The 22,176-nt window shown below is 36.1% G+C and overlaps 1 protein-coding gene across 1 annotated transcript in view; it reads right to left on the bottom strand.

Annotated features, from left to right (window-relative positions):
* FSTL5 (follistatin like 5) overlaps window positions 1-22,176 on the bottom strand; it is a 710,646-nt gene that overhangs the window by 160,129 nt on the left and 528,341 nt on the right. Inside the window, exon 8 of the mRNA XM_046657076.1 lies at window positions 18,425-18,545. Coding sequence (XP_046513032.1) covers window positions 18,425-18,545 — 121 coding nt within the window. The remainder of the gene's footprint in view (window positions 1-18,424; window positions 18,546-22,176) is intronic.

Consider the following 22,176-nt stretch of genomic DNA (forward strand, 5'->3'; position numbering starts at 1 on the left):
TTAATGTAGATTTTTAAAAATCAAACTTTCCTAAACTATAAAATCTCACCCTGACAATTTGGCCAGACAGCACATAGATTGTTCTAGCCAAGTGTACTGTAGTAAATCTGGAAAAATTAAAAGTATAATTTAGAATTATTGAGAATAGCCAATCTAATAATTTTGAAAATTATAACCCCTTATTATATATAATCAAACCAAAATTAGAAAGAAAAAGGAACGTTAAAATAGTTACCGGAGGGTGCTAAAAGGTAAATGTGCAAATTTTTACATGTTAAAGTATTTTCTGCATATTAAAATAGAATGAATAAAAAAGAGAGAGAGTGATTCTTTGTTCAACATATAGGTATTTACTACTTAAATTTTTTAGCAGAAAATAAGTATTTAATAATAAAGTTAATTTCCTTTGGTGATTAAATTTATTATTATTCAAATAAGTGACAGTCAGCATAACTAAACTTAAACCAATAACCAATACTTATTATCAGAAATATCACATTATTAATCACATATATGTGTGCATATATGTATATACACACATACATATGCATACATATACACATATGCACGCACACATATTTTTCAACACAGTTCCAGTATTTAACGTGACAGAATAATAATTTAAAATAATCATAAAAATAAGAAATCATTAATTTGGGAAATATATCCTATTAATGTAAAAGTCTCAGTTTTCCATGAGAAGAAACTGTAGTTTTCAGTTTTATCAATAGATGGCACTACTATTTACCATATTTTTTTGCTGCACTGTAACTTCAAATATTTACTAAAATATATCAATTGATTAAATAATATATTTTCTTCCTGCTTGAAAAGTAACTTTCAATTAACAATTTATTTCCTCAACATAATGATGTGTTATTCTAAAATATTCACTTGCAAAAGTGATACTTAAAGTTTTAATACATGATAATTACTGTAAAATGCATTGTCATCATCCACAAATTTCCCAGATTCTTTCTAAGAAATCTTTTCCTCTTATTATTTTTTAAGACAGTCAGACTTAGACTAGTATTTGTGGGGAAGATGCCTGTTGCAGTTGTTGGGAGTGGTACTATCACTGGGTATTTGCTTGCTTATTGCTTGTTTTTATTTTAAAATAATCAGTGGTCTTAAATCAAAAAGTGAGTTGGAGGAAACTCAAAATTTAATTGCATAAATTATCCTTTAATAGTGATAGAGCACTACTGATAGTCACAAATGATGTATTTCCTGTTGTTAATCCATGATGCAACTATATGACAGACAAAATTATCTACATTTTGTCATGAAGCATATTCCAAAGTCATTATTATAGATGACAGTGTATAGAAAACCTTCTACTTACCCTCTGGCAAAGCTTGTTTCAACTAATTTTTGTTTACCTAGAAATGTGGAGCTGGAAGCAAAGAGGAGCTTCTCAGGCCACATTATTAACAATAAAATAACCAGAGCCTTCCAATCCATACTGATTTCTCGTTTTCTTTTGGTATATCTTGTCTATCATCATCATCATATTCATTATAATTATCAATTACATCTTTTGGCACTTGATCAATATGGAGTCTTTATTGGAATTAAACTTTCAGAAGTACGTTTGCCTAATAATCTCAACTAAATTGAAACCCCCTTGCACTTAATCCAATCTCAATGAATATATTGAAATAAGTATATAGGTAGGTTTTGGAGGAGAAAAGTCCATCTGCATGATCACGCCTTTCTACTTGACTCTTATTTATAATTATTTATCTACCTGAGTAGCAATCCTGCATTTAAGAGAAAATTTGAGCAAGTCAGGATGTCTTCTTGACCCATTTGGAAAGAGTTCTTCTTTAGCACTTTACACACAACTTTTGGTATTTGTCTGACACTTCAAATTTCAAAAGGGCTATATGTGTAAGACCATGTCCTTGCTTGTGCCACCAGAACATTTAATCAATGACCTAACCTGCTGTGAGATGAGTCCAAGCACTGATTCCATCACTGTGAGAGTAGCATATCTTGAGACACAAATACCATGCTTACATGCAGAGTGGCCAACTTTCACTAGTCCACAAATCATTTAGTTGATTATTTACTTTAGCATATTAAAAAAAAGGCACCAGTTCAGTAAACAAAATAGATCGATTAAGGTTTGTTTACTGTTTAGTATTTGCAAAATAGAAACTTAAGCGTATAAAGAAAGAAAAGAATTTATGAAATACATCCCTTGTTTCTTGGATATCTAATTACAAAGTTCTATATACATTAAAAACCTAAAGGAAAGGTGGTAGGAAAATCAAATTAATTACTTCTAATGAAAAAATGTCTAGTCATGCAGGATGTCTGAGGTGGAAGAGGTTACGGTGAGCTGCTGTGCTCATAGATGCCTTCACATAAAACATGGAAAATGAACTGAGCCTTAGAAAACGGATCTAACTTAGACAGACCAGAGAAAATGAGAGACCCACCCGTGCCAGTATATGTGCCTTGACGACTTTGAGAATGAATGTACTACAAGAATGAATTGCGTTGAAAAAGGAATAAGGAATGAGTAGTATAAATCACGTAAATAAATAATAATCACATATAAGTATAAGAAAAGCATAAAAAGTTATTAATTTTAAGAATTCATCAAAACCTAAATATAGAATGTGAAAATGTAATTCTATATTTTCTCAGGATGTCAGAAAACAGTGTACTTTAGGGCCAACACTGTGGCATAGTGGTTAAGTTTGGTGTGCTCCGCTTTGGCTCCCTGGGTTCGCAGGTTTGGATCTCCACCACTGGCCAGCCTTGCTGTGGTGGCAACCCACATATACAACAGCAGAAGACTGGCACAGATGTTAGTTAGCTCAGGGCTCATCTTCCTCAGCAAAAACAACAACAATAACAGCAAGAAAAAAAACTCCAGTGTACTGTTGACTGAATTACTGCCACAAATGATGTTTTGTTTCATTATTAAATTAATTTCTAAAATGTTCTTTCCATTTGGTCAAGTTTAAAAATAACACAAGTATCAAATAATGAAATCAAATTTACTGATATATTGTATGGTACAATAAAGTATCCTAAACGATGTAAAGATTAATAAAATGAGTCCAGTTATGACTTGTCATAACTGTCGGAATTATACACTAAGCTATTGTTTTTTTCAACTTTAAAATGTTTACTATTTTGAATTTAACTACAATTTAAGCATAATATGGAAAAAACAGTCATAAATAGTACACATTAAATGAAAAATTCAAGAAAACACTATTACCAATAACAGTAAAACAACACAGGGAAAGAGATTAGACAAATCCATTAATTTAAATGAAGTGAAATTTATTTTTAGAACATATGGATTAACAAATACACATGCAAATTGCAAAAGGTGCTTAAAATCTAATTAAGCTATCTTGAGAGTGCCCTCATGCTAAATCTTTAAGATCAAATAAGCCTCATTACCACATTAACCTTTTTTCGACTCTCTTGTTATACAAGTATCATTACATTAATTAGTCATTATACTATTCTTCAAGTGCTGGCCACCTCGTGAGTGTTTTGTAACATTACCTAGTTCTTGTATATGCAAAGGAGTCTATGAAAGATCACTCCTATCGACCTGTGTAAACTAGTCCAGTAAACCATGCCACGCTAATTTAAATATGCATGTTGATATGATCGATTATAATTTGATGGAAAAAAATTCTGTAATATTCAAAAACAAGATTCAGTAGCTTCGCTTACTCATAAAAGTACATAAGTGCGTTCGCTTATAGCATAAAAGAATTCTGGCTGAGTGAAGCTAGAGCTGAGTCAATCGTAGGTGAATACAAAACTATAGTATCTGAGAATGAGTCATCTCCCTGAGAGGTTTGCTCTTATTAACAAAAGGCTCCACAGAGCTCTTTGATTCACGTAGAGTACTGTGTCTCTCCCCAACCCTTACTAAGTCCTCAAGTGGGAGGAGGGGGTACTTTGGCATCTGCTCAGTGTGTTTTGAGAAAGAGTGACATATTCAGCTCACCACTTCTCAGATTTTAGTTCTGCCCACCAAAGAGGACACATTCTGTTCTGCTCTCTTGGTAATAGAAGATCAGCTCTGTTTTTTGTCTGCTGAGATCTATGGTTATCCAGCAATGCCCATGACTTGGTGGGCAAATTAAATTACGGCAATTAAATAATTGCCATGTATATCAATCACACGCTCTAGACAGCTTTTCTGTAATGCGGATGATATTTTGTCCTTTATATGACTTATTATTGCATCTTTCCCTCACTGGTTCTGAAGACAAGATCAGGAGGGGAAGAGAGTAGTGTTATTTATTGATCTCCTAAATGCCCAGCGTCTCAGGCTTCAGGAAACCTTGAGAAATTCACAAAGGGTAATGTGTGGTTGACACAATAACATCAGGAGGAATCAGTTTTTAAAATGGCTACAGTGGGTAACTTAGCTTTGATTGTGTATGCCTTGGAGATGATTTTCTTTTTTTATAGTAGGAAACTTGGTTTCTATATGCTGCAGCCTCATATAGAGTGGCTTTAGGCCGTAAGCTTCAGTAAATATAGGCTAATTAGATTTGATCCCATTGGGTGATTTTTTTTCCCATAAATGACTAGCTGTGTTTATGCAGGCAGAGCTCTGTCTAACAAACACAGACCTTAGGAAGCAGGTCACCCTGTGTATGGGCTGTCATAGTTCAACTTTGAATTACACAGGTGCACTCTGCTCTGGTGCTTCAATCAAGGTTGAAGCAGGGGTAGGTCCTTTTTTATGTATCAGTAAGTGGCTTTTGCTATGTTTCACAACCAGGTCTACAGGCAGCGTTTTTGTGTGTTTTTCCTAATGCACAGGCAGCTAATTTCCATTAGTGTTACAAAGCACTGAGTATAGGTTATTCCTTTAAATTATTAGTAGCAGCCCTAGGTAGGCAGTACTAAACTGACTACTCCAATTCCATTAACTACCTTTAGTTACAAAAGAAGGATCTTGCAGGGCTGACTTCTACAAGGAAGGGCTTGTTCGAAGGCTGTTAAGCACCAGCCCACTGCAATGTGGAACAAGTACTCTGGTTTCCTCATTTATATAAACTCTAATCATGGTTTTAGATTGCAGAGATCTACAATGTGTCTTTACCCAAGAAAGATTATGTATTTTATTGATAGACAAAGTAAAGAGTATTTTAGAGAAAAAATCTCAAGGGCTGATAGAGAAACAGCTCAATGAAAGCACTGCAAATTTAAAGACTAAAACAGCAATTAAAGTTCCATATCTCCACTATCTCTAAGAATTAGGTTTGCTCAGGATGTCAAGGAGGAACTGAAGTGGTCTTAAAAATATACTTTAATTTTCCATCAGGACACAAGTAGTAGAAAATGAAAACAAAATAAAGGAAGAATCATTGATTAAACTAGAGAAAGAGAGATTTACTTAGGAGGATATCTGAGAGGACGGAGCAGACACATGAAAAGGAGAATTCGATCTGGAAGTCCAGTCCACGCACACACACCATGGAGAGCCGGCTCTTAAAAAAGTATCATTAAAAAGTGAGGAAATGTTTTAGTTGTCTATTTAATAAAACCGTAGGTAGACCCCAGCAATCTGACAACAGAGGAGAGTGGAAAAACCTCAGAGAGCAAATGAAAGTAATTCTTCAAAGGGATCTTGACCCAGGAACTAATGAGAAACATTTATTCATCTATTCCTGTGCATTCATTCAGCATATATATGAGTCATAACTATGGTACACTGCTCTAGGCACCTAAAAGCAGAGAGAGAGAGAGAAAAGGAATCTCCTCCAGTGAAAGAAAACCAAAACTAAACTATAAACATATTAAAGAAGTAATTTACCTTATATAATTAAATCTAAGGTGCTATTATTATATACCACTAAAAAAATGCTGCCAGTTTAATAGACACGTTGCTTTTTATAACCGTATCATAGAATGTATCCCTATTTCAAAGATGTTAAAATATGAGAGAAAAAATCCCAGAGTAAATAGTACATTAGGATGCACGCAACTCTTTAGAAGGTAACAGCATTATCAATAAACAAAGTCAAGAGGGACCCCTAGTGTAGGAAGGTGGGGACTAGTTACAATTTTAAATTCTCTAGTCTGGATGGGCTTCACTGAGAAAGGATATTTAACCAAAGAGGTGAAAGAGGTTGAGGCATCTTCAGGCAGAGGGAATAGCCAACTGAATTGCTTGTTACATTTAAGGCCAAGAAGGCAGTGAGCATTAAGTGCAGCTGGAGCGGAGTTTGCAAGGGAGAGAGTAACAGGATAGGAAGAAACTGCAAAATCAGAACTTTTGTGGACTTGAAGGGCATTCAAAAGGCTGACTTTTAATCTGAGTGACATTGGGAGTTGCTATTGAAGAGGGCCATGACCTGACCTCATAAATGTGAAGTTGGGGATACACAAAAATAAGAATAATATTTCATAGATCTCTATCAAGTGTTTACACAAGTTGTGGAAAAAATTGTGTTAGAAAGATAGAAGAGCAGTATAAAATTCTCCTGTCTGCCCGGGAGGTATTTTAAATACAAGTGGCCATGGAGCTATCCTGTGTCTAACGCACATGCCCAGAAAGTCTATGGAATTAAGACTCTGAAGGAAGACAGCCAAGATGGGAAACACAAAAAGATATCTAGTCAAGATGATGATGGATCATGTCTGGGCATAGGTTAAATATTGTCCTAATGGAAGAACAACCCCTGGGTGGGATTACTCAAATCAGTAAGGAGAAGGTGGAAAATATTTGTCTGAACTGTGAATGCTTTTGGCAGACCCAGATGTAATATTTTCAAATCTCTCACCATGATAAATCCCACAGGATAACACATAAAGAAATACGTGAGAACAAAAACATTTGGGCCAGAAAGCAGTGAGTAATAACAAAGAAGGAAGACACATTTCTAGCACAATGCCCTACCAAAAGAAAAAGGAAAAGGTCCCAATTAAGAAGATGGTTAAAGTGGCTGAACCCTCCTGAAAGAAATATTGGAATAACTAAGAAAGAGAGCATTAGAAGCAGGGGAAAATGTAGCAGAAATAAATACGGCACTTTCTAAATGGAGGAAATGATACATTGTGGAACTCTGGGCGAGGTTTAGCCTGCAGTAGTCCCCTGAAGGCACAGTCTTTAGAAATATTAATTTCAATGTTAGTTTCCGAATCAGCTGAAGGATATATGCCAGCTGAAACAATGTGGGGCCTTGGAGAAATCCCTATGGACCTCGTTTCACAAATGGAGGTAATTTCATGTGGCACTGGGTCCAAAAATGCCTGCTCCGAAGAGACAATATGATTGTCTTTAACATTTTTGGAGAGAGGTGGCACTCTGCATGGTTTGATCTTTCTCCCAGAAAGCTTATGAGCATTGTCTTCTTGCGGCAAAATCAGGCTAGATGCACACTAAAGTACTGCGTCTTTGTTCTGATGTCAGAGTTCGCTTACCTTTCTCAAACTCCCTTATGATAGAATCCACTAATTGTGAGTCCTGGTAAGTAGGCAAAAGTGCTGGCTGCTACCAGAAAGCCTGCCCTGTAAAACCTCCTACACAATCCTTCACACAGTGTCTCTTCTGTTGTCTGCTGAAAAAACACAAAGGATCCAGTGGAGGACTCCAAGGCCTTAGGGAAGCAATTCTAAAACTATCTGTGGAGGCCAGCCCAGTGGCATAGTGGTTAAGTTCACACACTCCACTTTGGTGGCTGCGAGTTTACAGGTTTGGATCCCAGGCGCAGACCTAACACAACTTCTCAAGCCACGCTGGGGCGGCATCCCACATAAAATAGAGGAAGATTGGCACAGACGTTAGCTCAGTGACAATCTTCCTCAAGCAAAAAGAGGAAGATTGGCAAGGGATGTTAGCTCAGGGCCAATCTTCCTCACCAAAAAAAAAAATAAAAAACCAAAAACCCACACACAAAAAAACCCAACTATCTGTGAATCTGTGATTGCAATCTTTTTTCTTTCTTCAATTTCTAGTTACCAGAAAATAAGATAGTTTACATAGATGATGTAGCAATATGAAGTTACTATAAAATTTTTTACAGCTTACCCATAATTTCTATACTTCATCTCATGGATAGGTAACAAATAGTTCACAGATTGGAACAAGGAAATGGAACACTGTTTCACATGATACAGTGTTTATAGATAGAAGGATTCTGGATGACTGAATGACTGTATGAAACGGAGCCCCTCCCCCAATCCACAACTGCACTGTAGTAGAAATGAGAAATCAACCTGATAAATAAAGAGAAGACATTGGTTGAAATGCTGTAAGAAACAAAGCAACAACATAGTTGGTGGCTTAAATAAGATCTAAATCCTGATAGGTGGTCATAAAGCCTTGTGGTGGCTTAATTGTGTGGATATGGGTTAAGCTGTTAGAACAGAGACCCAAATACAGTAGCTTAAACAAATCATCAGCCCTTGTATGTGGCCAAAGGACAGTTTGGCAGCTTGATCCTGTTGCATAATCCAGTGTATTAGCTTTCTATTGCTGCTGTAACAAATTACCATAGATCTAGTGCTTTAAAGCAACACAAATTTATTCTCTGACATTTCTAGAAGCCAAAAGTGCAAATGTTTTATTGAAGTAAAGTCAAAGTGCTAGGAGAATTGGCTCATCTTGAAGTCTTAGGGGAAAATCTGTTCCCTTGCAATTTCCAGCTCCTTGGGGCCACCTGCATTCCTCAGTCTATGACCTACTTATTAAATCACTCTAACCTCTTGCTTCTTTTACCACATTTCCTAGTTCCTTCTTTGACTTTCTTGCCTCCCTTGTATAAGGACCCTTAAATTTAGAGCCCACCTGGATAACACTCTGATCTCAAGATCCTTAACTTAATCACATATGTAAGTCCCCTTTGCCATATAAGGTAACATTTAAAACTTCCAGGGATTAAGATACACTAGCCTTTGTAAAGACATTATTCAGCCTGCCACACCAGAAACTTTTCTTCTGCTAACTTCAAAGTATGATTTTCCTTCTCCAAATTAAAAATACCTCCTCCAGCTACCACCGTCAGACCTGTATGTGAACAAGCAGAAACAGAAAAAAAGGAAGGAAGGAAGACGCATATCTTCCATTTTATGGTCAAAATCCAGATATTAAATATATTAGTTATTCTCACATGCCACTGGCCAAAACATTATCACAGGACAATGCTTAGCTTCAAAGAAATCTGGGAAAGGTCATTTTATGTGGGTGGCCATGACTGGCTAAAATTGGGCCTCTGATACTTAAGAAAACTATAGAAAATTATTTAGTACACAACAAATAGTCTTGTCTTCACACATAGTGACAAAATAAACCTATTTATAGGTGGTTATCGTCAATTAAGTGTAAGTTCTTTAACCTTGAGCAATTGATATAGAAAGACTCATACCTTGTCACAGCCAAAACAAACCTTGTTGTTGTTCATTCTTCTCCATTCATGTACTACTGAGTACCTACTATGATTTTTGGCAGCATTAAGTACTAGACTCTCAGAACTAAACAAGTACTACTTACAATTTCTAAAATTATTTGATACAGTGTTGATGCTGTCAACATTAGCGATGTCTATTAACTTTCAGAAATTTTACAAGTGAAGGTCATACAAAAACATGTCTTTAACTAATAAAGCCTCTCAATCTTTTAAGAATGGTTCCTATGAGATATAAGGTCATAATGGAAAACATAACAGACCAGCCCTCTGCCATAAATAAAGAAAACAAATATGAAACAATTGTTATCAAATGCTGGAAAAACAGCAGCAGAAAATCACGATCCCTGAAAGAAGAGAAAAAAGAAAAAAAAATGAGACAAGCTGTATACTTGCCTCCACTTTCTGCCTAGAGGCATTTAGCTGACATTGATGCAGGGAAGGGGAATTGGAGGGGCTCACTGAACTAAGGATAAAAGAGATGGAATTCAGGAAAGCTTGCAATTCGTAGGGCAGAAGACCAGAGAGGAGAGAAATATGCAGAGAGAAAGAGCTATAGAAATCTGAATAGGAGTCTGTCGGGGCTTTAGCTTGATGCATAGAATGAAACTTCACAAAGTCAGGCAAAGTCCAAAGACTACGGAAAGAACGACCACCAGGGAGTTATAAGTTTAAAAGCTCCAAGAACTTACACAGGGACAGGTGACATATGAGTTGGATTAACCAAACTCCATACTGGAGAGACCTAATAGAAAAATCAGATTAAAGAGACCTCAATAAACACCTCTTACAGAAACATTATATCTTAAAAGGATAATGAAACAAACCCTAGTGGAGAGGCTACTCTCGTCATACTCAAATAGAATTTTTAAAAAAAGCTTCACAAGATCTAACAGATATGAAAGTAACTTAACGCCAAAAAGAACTCAACACTTATCAAAGGAATCTAGCAAATCTCTCTCAATAATTTCCATCATCCAATAGAAAAATTAACAGACATGAGAAGAAACAGGAAAATATGACTCAGGTGCAAGAAAAATAGCAATCAATGTAGAGATATAAAATTTCAGAGATCATGAAATTAGCATAAAAGATCACTAAAATATAGAGTATAGACAGGTTCAAAGATTTATAGGAAAATATGTCAAAATTCAGAAAGAAATGGAAATTATTAAAGAAACAAATGGAAGTTTTAAACTTGAAAAATATAATACCCTAAATAATTTTTTAAAAATACTATGGTTGGGTATAACAGCAGATTAGAGACATGGAGACAAAAGATTTGTGACCTTGAGATCAGAGCAATGGAAACTAAGCTGAAGTACAGCAAGAGGAAACGTTGAGAAGAAACAAACGAACAAATTTTATTGGCCTACGGGAAAATATCTATACACATATCTATAATTGAATTCCTAACTGAGAAACAGCAGAAATCTTGAAAATGATGGCCAATTTTTTTCCCCAAATTTGTTGAAAAATATATACCCCAAGGTCCAAGAAGTTGATCAATCTCTGCAGCATAAATCTAAGTAAAGGAAGCAAAACCAAGCCATATCATAATTAAATTGCTGAAACCCATTGAAAAAGTGAAAACCTTAAAAAGCAGTCAGCGAAATGAAAATTTACAAGAAGACTGGAAATATAACCAACTTCTTGTTAAAAACCATGCAAGCCTATGGGGCTGGCCCTGTGGCTGAGTGGTTAAGTTCATGCGCTCGGCTGCAGGTGGCCCAGTGTTTCGTTGGTTCGAATCCTGGGCGCAGACATGGCACTGCTCATCAGACCACGCTGAGGCGGCGTCCCACATGCCACAACCAGAAGGACCCACAACGAAGAATATACAACTATGTACCAGGGAGCTTTGGGGAGAAAAAGGAAAAAAAATAAAATCTTTAAAATAAAACCCATGCAAGCCTAAAGATAAAAGAACAATATCTGTGTTAAAAGAAAAACAAAAACCAAAAGTGCCTACCCAAACTTCAATATCCAACAGAAATATTTTCAATGAAAGAAAAACTTGAAAAATACCTTTAGACAAATAAAGGCTGAGAAAATTGTTAAGGGATATTTATTAGGCCAAGGGAAAATTCAGAAATTGGATTTACATGAAAGAATGAGGAGGATCAGAAATGGTCAATGGAAAAATTTTATTCTCTTGTTTTTTAAAAAATAATCTCTTTGAAAGATATTTACCTATCTAAAGCAAAAATAAAACAATGTATGGTAGAGTTTATGACATATATAGCAGTAAAATGTTTGACACTATTAGCACAAAGGATGGAAGGGGGAAGATCGAAGATTGCTGTTTTACCGTTCTTATTTTAATGTGAAGTGGTAAAATATTATTTGAAAATACACAGTAATAAGTTAAAGTTGCATATTGTAAATATAGCTTACAGCTGCAACTAAAAAAGTTAAACAAAGAAGTATAGGTAATAAACCAATAGTGGAGATAGATAGAATTTCTAAAAGTTATTCAATCCAATAGAAGGCAGAATCCAAGGAAATAATCGTAAAAGAGCATATGTGACCATTTGAAAACAAATAGCAAGATGGTGCACTTAAATCCAGTGAGAATTAGCCCAGGATATAGATATTGAACTTATTCCAAAGCCATAAGCTTTTCAAGGATCTCTCTCACCAAAAAGGAATAAAACAAATTAGGGAAGAATTTGATTCTCTGGACTTGACTTGTACTTAAAACTTTTGGACTTTCTTTAGACTTGAAGTTGCAGGGGCAGAAGAATTTAATTTTGGATATTAATTACTTTGGACTAATTTCTTTAGAACTTTAATCTTTGAAGTTTTATTTCTCTCTGGGAATTTAATAATTAGATTATATTAACGTTTGAGCATCTCTCTGCTTGCCATTGCATCATTGGAATATGTTGATGTCGTGATTTAATCTAACTGCAACAGCTCTGAAGGGCTGTATTGAACAATGTAACTGGACATAATTTAGCATGGGAAATAACAGAGCGAGAATTTTCAGGCCTTGCAGTTAGTGAATTAATGTACTGTTCTATCATATTTCAAAGCCCACCAGTAGCTCTCAGGAGAGAAACAAAAGGGCGGCAATGCTTATTAAGGTAAGGACATTCCTAAGTATACATGTCAACAAAAGCAGCTCTGAGAAAAGAACTTAGGTTCACATAGTGAATAGGGAAGTGATCCCAGGAAGCACAAGTCAGAGAGTAGGAAAAGTAAGATGGAGGAAAGAAAATAGCAAAAAAAAAAAAAAAAAAGAGAGAGAGAGAGAAAGAGAGAAAGGAAAAGGGAAAAGGTGCATTCATTACCATCATGCACATGTTACCACTATGGGCAAAAATGTCCCCATTCTAGTAGGGACCCGCTGAAGAATCCTGTAGAATGCCTCACAGTCTTCCCACTGAACGAGTGGGAACCTATGCTTCTTACCCTTTGACTTGTGTCGCTCAGTGGTTAAGGAATGTCCCTGGGGGCATTGAATCCCTAGCATGTCTAGGCTGCCTAGAGTGCAGCCGGTAGAGCTTCCTGTGCCAAATAATGTCCTTAGGAAGAGTAGCATGAGATAGGCTCCTGAAGTGGCAAGCTGTCAGGGGACGTCCACCACAGCTGAGGTGGCCCTGGTGGGGTTTGGAGCAAACATCAATCCCGTCAGCTGCAGGGTTTCATGAGAGAGAAGACTGACTTGATACACAGCGGGTCCCACACGCTAAGGGATAGCCAGTTCCTGAGATCACTGTAAACTTAGTTTCAAGTCAAAATTAAGAGAATAAAGCTGGAACACATATTCCCACTTCTCATGTTCCTAAGGAGTAAAATTGCTAGAGCGGGAGTTCTCAAACTTTATTGTCAGAATCATGAGAAACGTTTGTTAAAACACGCAGACTGTTCTACCTCATGCCCAGAGCCTCTGCTTCAGTGGGAGTGGGCACGCCATGCTAATTTGCATTTCAAACAAGCTGCTGATGCTGCTTGCCCAAGAACCACAGTTAGGGAGTCACTGAGCCAGAGTAACCCTCAAGCCTTCTCTCTCTCTCATCCTTGGATAATTCACAGTGGGAGGAAGAGTGAGAAGTGGGAATTAGTCTCTAACTTCCTGATTTGGGGATCTTACTGCTTACAGGAAGGTTTTATTCCCATCTGCATTTGGACCATACAGTTTAGCAGGGAAGGCTACCTGCGGCCCAATGAGGAAATTCGGGTCTAGGATGCCAGAAGCAGCCCATCGTTCGTTGCCCCAGACTTAAGCCACTCTCTCTAAATAGCTTTGTCAGTAAAGAAGGCGATGCTTTGATGTCTATCCGTCTGGCTCTAGTGTCTTTCTTAGAGATGTTTCCAAACTTCGAAGGAGAAAAACAGGGGTGTTCTATATAGACATCCTATAGAACCAGCAACATTGTGCAGAAGTTTCTGACACGAGTAGAAAAAAATTTACTTGATGTTATGTGCAAGGTCTTAAACAATACAAACAAGAGAGAAATAACAGCATACATATGAGTCTATTGTGAATATGGACAAGCTTTCTGCCCAGAGGGTAGTGTAAACACTGAATGACTTTTAAAATTTCAAACATTCCGTATCATAAGCTGAAGATCTAAAGACGATTTGCTTTATGTAAAAAGAAAAAGAAAAGCATGAAATGAATTCCACTGGTAGAGTCAAGCTCCTTTGATTTATACATAATGTTTCTTCTGACAAGGACACAGAAGCGCTCTCATATTTCAGTAATCTAATTTTGCATTGTTTGAAAAGAAACAGGTTTATTGATAGACTTTTATTTGTCTTGCACTCTGGCATATTTAAATAGACTGTGCACTTCAAAAACACTCTTTCACAAATTCCAATAACTCGTGGCTATTTTCTGAGCTTTTTATGGTAATCACCAATATATTTTATTCTTATTACTAATTGACAAATTGCTAAGATAAATATGTTAAATTCTCTGTGAAAACCTGATTTTCTAAAGGTCTTTTTAATCTTTTTTTTGAAAAGTGGATGGAGAGTGGAAAATGAGTTAAACTAGTTTTAGAGATTTATTGGGTCCATAAATATGCTGCTTGGCTATCTAATTTGCATTTTCTTGCATTTTCATTGTATTTTTCCAATGTCACAGCTCATTCCCAACTATTCTTTTGTTTTTGGCCTATAACAATATTCTGAGTGATCTCAAGTTTACTATACTTATTTATACACAAAACACATGTTTAAAGTTATGACGCCAAATATAAAATACCATAAGACTAAAGGAAAGGAAAACACCAAAAAAGGGAGAAATTAGTTGTTTAGCAAATCACTTGTAGGGGTGCTGTTTTATAGCTAATCCTACCATTTCTAAATATTTTACTATAAAGTGTCATTATTTTATTACTGTTTTGGAAAAAGTTTTGATGTACCAGACACTTTTGTGACAAAGATGGCTAGTTACCTACCCAATATTTATTCCCTCCACCCTTCCTTCTTTCTAATTAATTGAATCCTTAATTGTCATGGATGGCAAAATACCAAGGTCAAAGAAACACAATTTATAATCTCTGCATTTAGAGAGGACCAGTGGAAGTTATTGTTGGTGTTTCCATTAAAGTTCTCTTAAAAGTGGTCTCTCAGGTGTCAGGTGCTATTTTTCCTTCCTCTCTCTTCCTTCTTCCTGTTGAAATATGAACATGGTGAGCGGAATCTCTACTGCCATTTGGAAAACATGGGATGACACTGAGAATGGAAACCATATGCTAACCGCAATAGGGAAAGCGTAGGATAATGATGACATTACTCACCTGACAACATAAAATACTGGTTAAATCCAAATATCTTCTTCCTATGATTGCAAGTTCACAGCCAACCACAACCGAAGGACAATATGCTAATATATATCACCTCAGGAACACCAAAGATATGCCCAGCATACCAACCACATACTGCTATTTCCATCACCCTCCTGCTCTGCAAGATAATCATTCTATATCTTGCCCTCTCCTGAAACCACTACAGCTCTCTCAAACTCCTCACTTTCAATAGTTGGTATTTTTGATTACAATGAAAAAAATCCAAGCAACACAAAGAGGATTATTTCTTCATGCTCCCGTCCTGAGCAACTGGTCCCAAACAGTCTGTCTCGCCCCCTGTTTCAACAGATAAACTATTCATCTTCCAAAGACTAATCCTTCCATTTGTGTACTAGAATACATCAATTTTTTAAAAAACTTGACTATGCAGTTTTCCCCTTTTTTTCTCTTAGATGATCTGCTTTTCGTCTTTAGTGGATTATTCACATCAGTATAAAGGATTACCATATCTGCAATTTCATTAAAATTCCCTCTCTTAACCCCACATCACTCTCCAGCTATCACAACGTTCTCTTTCTGTTCACTTTCAACTAATGTTCAGCAATGATATATCATTGTTCCTCTATCCAAGCCCCATCCCTTCAGGAAGACATTTATACCAAGGATTTTGAAGCAGACTAAATGTAGTAGGAGATAATAGAAAGACACTGGTTTTACTTCCAGGTTCAGGAATCTTTGTTCCTAGAAAAGGGAAAGCATTAGAGCTCGGCTTAGGCAATCACTGCTAATATTGAATTCCTCTTAATTAATTCATAACGTTAAGACTGGCGACGGGGGCTCTCTTTCTGAGACTTCATTATTCCTTTATTCCCATATCCCATCTTCAGAAATACCTGAGATCACAGAGTTAACATTTCCTTCACCGGAGGGGATGAAATAGGGAAGATGCATTTCCCCAACGCTGCTCAGGATACCTTTTGCAACATGAAAGCCTGCAGTTTGCCTCAAAGTTTTCTTCCTGGGCTTCTCAGCTGGAGCATGGCAGATGAGTGAATTATGTAAGAAACTGGTATCAGACATGAATAAGGAGCAGAAACTCTGAAGAGCAGCCATTTAGCATGGTTCTCATGCTTTACCATGCATCACGAGGACCTAGGAAGCTTGTCAAAATGCAGATGTCAAATCAAACTTCCAGAGAGTGCTGGTGAAGCCCAGGGTTCTACACTTTTGATAACTTTTTCAAGTGATTCTGAGGCAGGTAGAAAATGAACTATGCACTGCTCTGCAAACTACCAAGAACTCTGACACGGTTGGTACTTAAACTGGAAGAACCAGGATTGAGAGTGAGGATACCAGATAAAAGAACAATTGTAGCCAGAAACAAAATTACAGAATTTTTCTTCCTAACTCTAAGACAGGAACGAAAACGAAAAATCACAGAGCATTAGTGTTGTCAAATAGGCCATTAGTCAGTAAAACATCACAACAAACGGTTGCGACAACAACCGTTTCCCCGTGGATGCAGCATCTAGATAGGGAACATCTCCCACACAGACTTGTCCTGTCTTCCCAAGATTGTGTGTCCTCAGGTACAAATGCCATATCTGAAAGTACAGCTCCACACATCTGAGACCACTGAGAACAGCACACATCAACTTCTTTGCATCTTGTCTGCTTTCTTCACCAATTTCCTTGACAGTTGGTTTCCAAACCTTTACCAATGTCTAGTTACCAACTGGGTTTGTACTAGAAACCAAGGCCCAGATCTGCTTCTATTGAGTGCTAACAATAGTCAAACCATGAACTCCCCAATTTTTTCAACTTTTTTCCCAAGATTTTCTTAATTGATTTCCAGGACACATATTTCCCATAAGAGAGTGCTGATTCTAAGTCCTCTTTTCTCCACTTGTTAACCTCAGCTTCAAGGCTCAATCCTCTGATCTCATATCCCTCTATAATCATTCCTAAAGTGACCTCATCAAGCTCACATCTATGGCTTTAAATACAGTCTATGCACATTGATATTATCTAAGTATGTAACTTTGGATTATCACTCTCCTCTGATCTCCAGACTTACATACTAAAGTGATTTCCATATGAATAATTATATTGAAGTTAACTTGTCAAAAAAGTATTAATCTCACTCAATCTCCAAATGTGCTTCTTCTCCTTTGCAGTTAATATCACCACCATATATCCAAATGCTTCCTTCAAATTCCTTGGGTTCATTTTTTTTTCAAAGTCTCTCTCAGACTCATATGCCATTCCTCAGTGATATCATCAGATCTACGTTCAAAGTATATACCGAATCTGACCACTTCTTCACCTCTTCACCATAGTACTATATTTTAAGCCACCATTATCTCTTCCCTAGACTATCAAAATAGTTTTTTAACAGCTCTCAGTGCTTCCTGTTATTTTAAAACAAATTGGAATGTGTCACTTCATACAGTAAACACTTTGATGACTTCCCATTACACATAGAATGGGAATCCAAATATTTATCTAGGTTCACAGGGCTTCGTGTGATCTGACCCCAGGCTACCTCTCCAAGTTCATATCTGACACTCTCCTCTTAATTGATGCCAACTATACTAGGATGTTGTTGTTCCTACAGAAATCCAAGTAACTTTCTCCCTCCATTTTGTAAATCATAAACTAACATATACATCAGTATGAAAATGAATCAGCATATTAGTGAATCATACATGCTATTCTGTATCATCAATTCACTAAATTAAATTTGAATTAGATCAGAAATAAAACGTCTTGGATTGTAAGAATGATATCAACCTACTTGGTCAATGTTCATAGCTATTAAGTTAACCATTAAGAGTATAAAATTTGCTGTATATAAATAACAATTTTTATATCATTAATTAGATCAACTAAACAGATGATCTGATCAAAATATTTAAGTGCTTAATTTTTTCAGTTTCTCAAATTTATGTGGTTGCCTAATTGTTGATATTCTAAAGCTGAAAAAGTAATTTAAATTTCCTATGCTTTAATTTTCCAATTAGAATGAGTTACTCTGCAGTGTTTCATGATGAGAAAAGAGGTACAAATTTACAGTATTTATTCACTCATATGCTTTTTTTTAATTGAAAATATTCTATGTTAATAGTAGGTCCCAAACTCAAAATATCGAAGCCTTGCCCAAACTCAAAAAATTGAAGCCTTGCCTTCCTGTGATATTCTTTGAGTATCTAGTGAAGCAAAAAGCAATTACAGCAACAGCACATTTCTTACCATTCACTTGGAAGATGTGAGTCTGATAGACTTGTTCATAGCCATCTGCATAGCAGGTGTAATTGCCCATGTGAGTTGTGGTGACCTTAGTAATATACAAGGACCCATCATCTCCAAAGTCCTATGGAAAAACAGTAAAATGAAATAAAATGAGCTGTTTGTATTTAAAATGTATTTAACAATTCACTCTCTTTAAAAATTATATTCAGGAGCAAAGTGAATAGACTAAAATATTGTTTTTCAATTATCAAAATGATCATTGTTAGTCCTATAAAGTTGGAAGACCTGTAATTATGATTTTCACAAGACATGTTTTGTTTAAAATTTCTAAATATATAAATATAAGTTTTTAGTATTTACCTGAAATATATGAGTTTATATATAAAATAATTCAATTTGCACATATTTTTCTAATTGTTTACCTTTTTTGATTTTTGAGGAAGATTAGCCTTGAGCTAACATCTGCCACCAATCCTCCTCTTTTATCTGAGGACTATTGGCCATAAGCTAACATCTGTGCCCATCTTCCTCTATTTTATATGTGGGGTGCCTGCCGAAGCATGGCTTGATAAGCAGTCTATAGGTCCATGCCCAGGAACTGAACACGTGAACCCTGGAACACCAAAGTGGAGAGCAGGAACTTAACCACTATGCCGCTGGGCTGGCCCCTAATTCAGTTTACCTTTTTAATTAGTAAAGCTATAATGTGATGTTTTTCTTATTTGTAGCTAAAACCAACAGTTCTTAATTATGTACTTCATGCTTCTAATTGTCCATTAATTTTTATATTCTTTAATTATATATTTACCCCCCTTAAAATTATTAAAGCAATATGGTCTTACAGATAAAATTTATAGCCCTAGAGATAGAATAGGATTTTTTAAAGCCCAGAAGCATTCAATATATTAGAGAAAAATAACTATACCATTTCAAATCTATGGGGACAAACTCATAACCATTTGGGAAAAAAGAAAGAAAAGTCTCACACTGTCAAAATCAAATCCAAGAAGCCCCTCCAGAACGGCAGAGTAAAGACCAGAAAATCTTCTCTTCCATAAAAGGCAGAGAATACACTGGCAAAAATTGTCAAAATCAACTTTTTCAAAACTCTGGAAATAGACAAAAGCTCACCCCAATCCACAGACCACTTACTCAAAAAAATGGCTGAATCTCAGGAAAAACAGGGAGATTTGTGGCATCTCTCTTTCCACAGCTGCTGATGGCTTGCAATTCTGCTAGCTGTGTAAACCGTCGTTCTAGCAGAAGCTGGAAGGGGAAGGTCAAGTTTGGAGCTCATCCAAGGCCCCATCCCCAGAGAACTGTCACTATTTGACCAATCTAGCAGCTCCCTGAAAACTTTCATTTTTATGACTTTTTTTATTTGAGCAAGGCTTGGAGCTCAGTCTGCATAAACAGTCCTCTCCCTAAGGCCTTTACCAAACAGAAACAACCACTGCTGTTTAGCATTACAGCTTTCTCTGAGGGAGATACCAGTTGATGAGAACAATAGGCACAAAAAAAATTTCTTTTAAAGAAAAAGGGAATGGGATGTCCACTGGGGGATTTGAAAAGATCTGCATATTCCTGGGAATCTACAAGGCCCTACAGATGTGCAGGATTGGGGCCATACTCAGAAAAGATGTGTTTTCTTTACATTTTAGAGTTAGAGGAAAAACCCCTAATCTCTCATCTCTGGCTGACCTTGAGGTCCTGCACAGGCAGAGAGTGAAGCCTACGGCAGACTTGTAACAGCTTGTAGGAGCATTCGGTGTGTGACAAAAAACTGAAGTAGAACACCTCGGCAAAGTCTGGAAGACTCATTGATTTAAGGCATTTAATTAAGTCTCTATCCAATCAGTAGCTCACCGCTAAGGTAACCGAGCTTAGATTTCAGTGACTGCGTACAGCTAACTAAATAAAAATAGATAAAGTATACTTCATCAAAATTAAAAACTTTTTTGTCCCAAAGGACACTATCAAGAAAGTGAAAAGGCACCCCACAGAATGGGAGAAAATATTTGCAAATCATTTGTCTCATAAGGGTCTTGCCTCCAGAATATATAAAGAACAATTGACACTGAACAATAAAAAAGAGAAATAATCCAATTAAAACAGTAGGTAAAGGATTTGAATAGATGTCTCTCAAAAATGATTTACACATGGGCAGTAAACACAAAAAGGGTGTTCAGCTTCATTAGTCATTAGAAAAATGAAAATAAAAACCACTATGAGATACCACTTCATACCTACTAGGATGGCTGAAATAAAAAAGACGGACAATAACAACTGTTGGAGAGGATGTGGAAAAATTGGAACCATTGCTGGTGGGAATGTAAAATGGTGTACCTGCTTTGGACAACAGTGTGGCAGCTCCTCACAAAGTTTAACAAGAAGTCATTACATGTCTAACAATCTGATTCCTAGGAAATACTCAAAAGAATGAAAAACAAATGTCTCCATACAAACTGCACACAAATGTTCATAGTAGCATTCCTCATAATAACAAAAAAGCAAAAACAACTCAAATACCTATCAATTGATGAATGGATAAACACAAAGTGATGTATCTATATACAATAGAATATTATTTGGGAATAAAAAGGAATAAAATATTGCTATGTACATGAATGAATCTTGAAAATATTATGCTAAAGGAAAGAAGTCAGACACAAAAAGCCACAATTTGTATGAATCTATTTATATGAAATGTCCAGAATGGTCAAATACATAGAGATAGAAAACAGACTAGCAGTCACTAGGAGCTGAGGGGATGCACTGACAGGAAATAACCGCTAGTAGGTATGGAGTCCCTTTGAGGGTGATGAAAATATTCTAAACTTTGATGGCCATGATGGCTATACAACTTTGCAAATATACTAGGAATTACTGAATTGCACACTTTAAGAGATTAATTTTGTAGTATGAGGATTATATTTCAATAAAGCTGTTATTAAAAATGTTACGTATGGAATATTTAATATAAAAATTAAGTATGATAAAGTAAAACTATATATTATTTGGCTAATGGAATCTTTATTGAGTATGAAAAAATTTAGAAATCCAAAAGAGATAATGATCAATATGTTTATATAAAGAAGAAACACTTCTGCATTATAACACATTGTAAGCATTAAAAGAAAGATAATAAGCCACAGATTATCTATGTGAAAAACAAAATAACGCATCTTAATCTTTATTCGTATAGCACTTATTATATGCCAGATATTGCTCTAAGTAATTCATAAATATTGACGTATTTGATGCATATATCAAACCTGTGAGAAGAGAATCTATTACAAATCTCCCACCTTATAGCAGGGGATGCTAAGATGTTAAGTAATCTCCTTACCACTTCGCTCCTAATTAGTAGAGCTAGGATTTGAAACCAGGTGTGCTTACTTCAGAGTCTGTGCCTTAAACCTCTGTGCCATGCTGCCTTCCTTGTCAATCAGAGAGTGAACCAGGAAAAAAGACACCAAAGGAGAACAAAGAAGAAAGTCAAGACAAAACGCACCAAATAAAGGGGTCAAATACACTAGTAGGTCTGAAGAAAAGAGGCTAGAAATATAGTGAAAGTGCATGTGGAAAAGGAAAAAGTAAAGCTGGATAAATCCCCTGAGGTCAAAAGACAATAGCGCTTTAAAATAGAATTCGACAGCTGTGTCTCTTTCCTTTCTCAGCCCCAGAGAATAAGGATGAATGTGAGGATTGAATTAGCAAATTTTCCATTTTTTCCTACAAATATTATTGAA

The sequence above is a fragment of the Equus quagga genome, chromosome 3 (genome assembly GCF_021613505.1).
Source record: "Equus quagga isolate Etosha38 chromosome 3, UCLA_HA_Equagga_1.0, whole genome shotgun sequence".
NCBI lineage: Eukaryota > Metazoa > Chordata > Mammalia > Perissodactyla > Equidae > Equus > Equus quagga.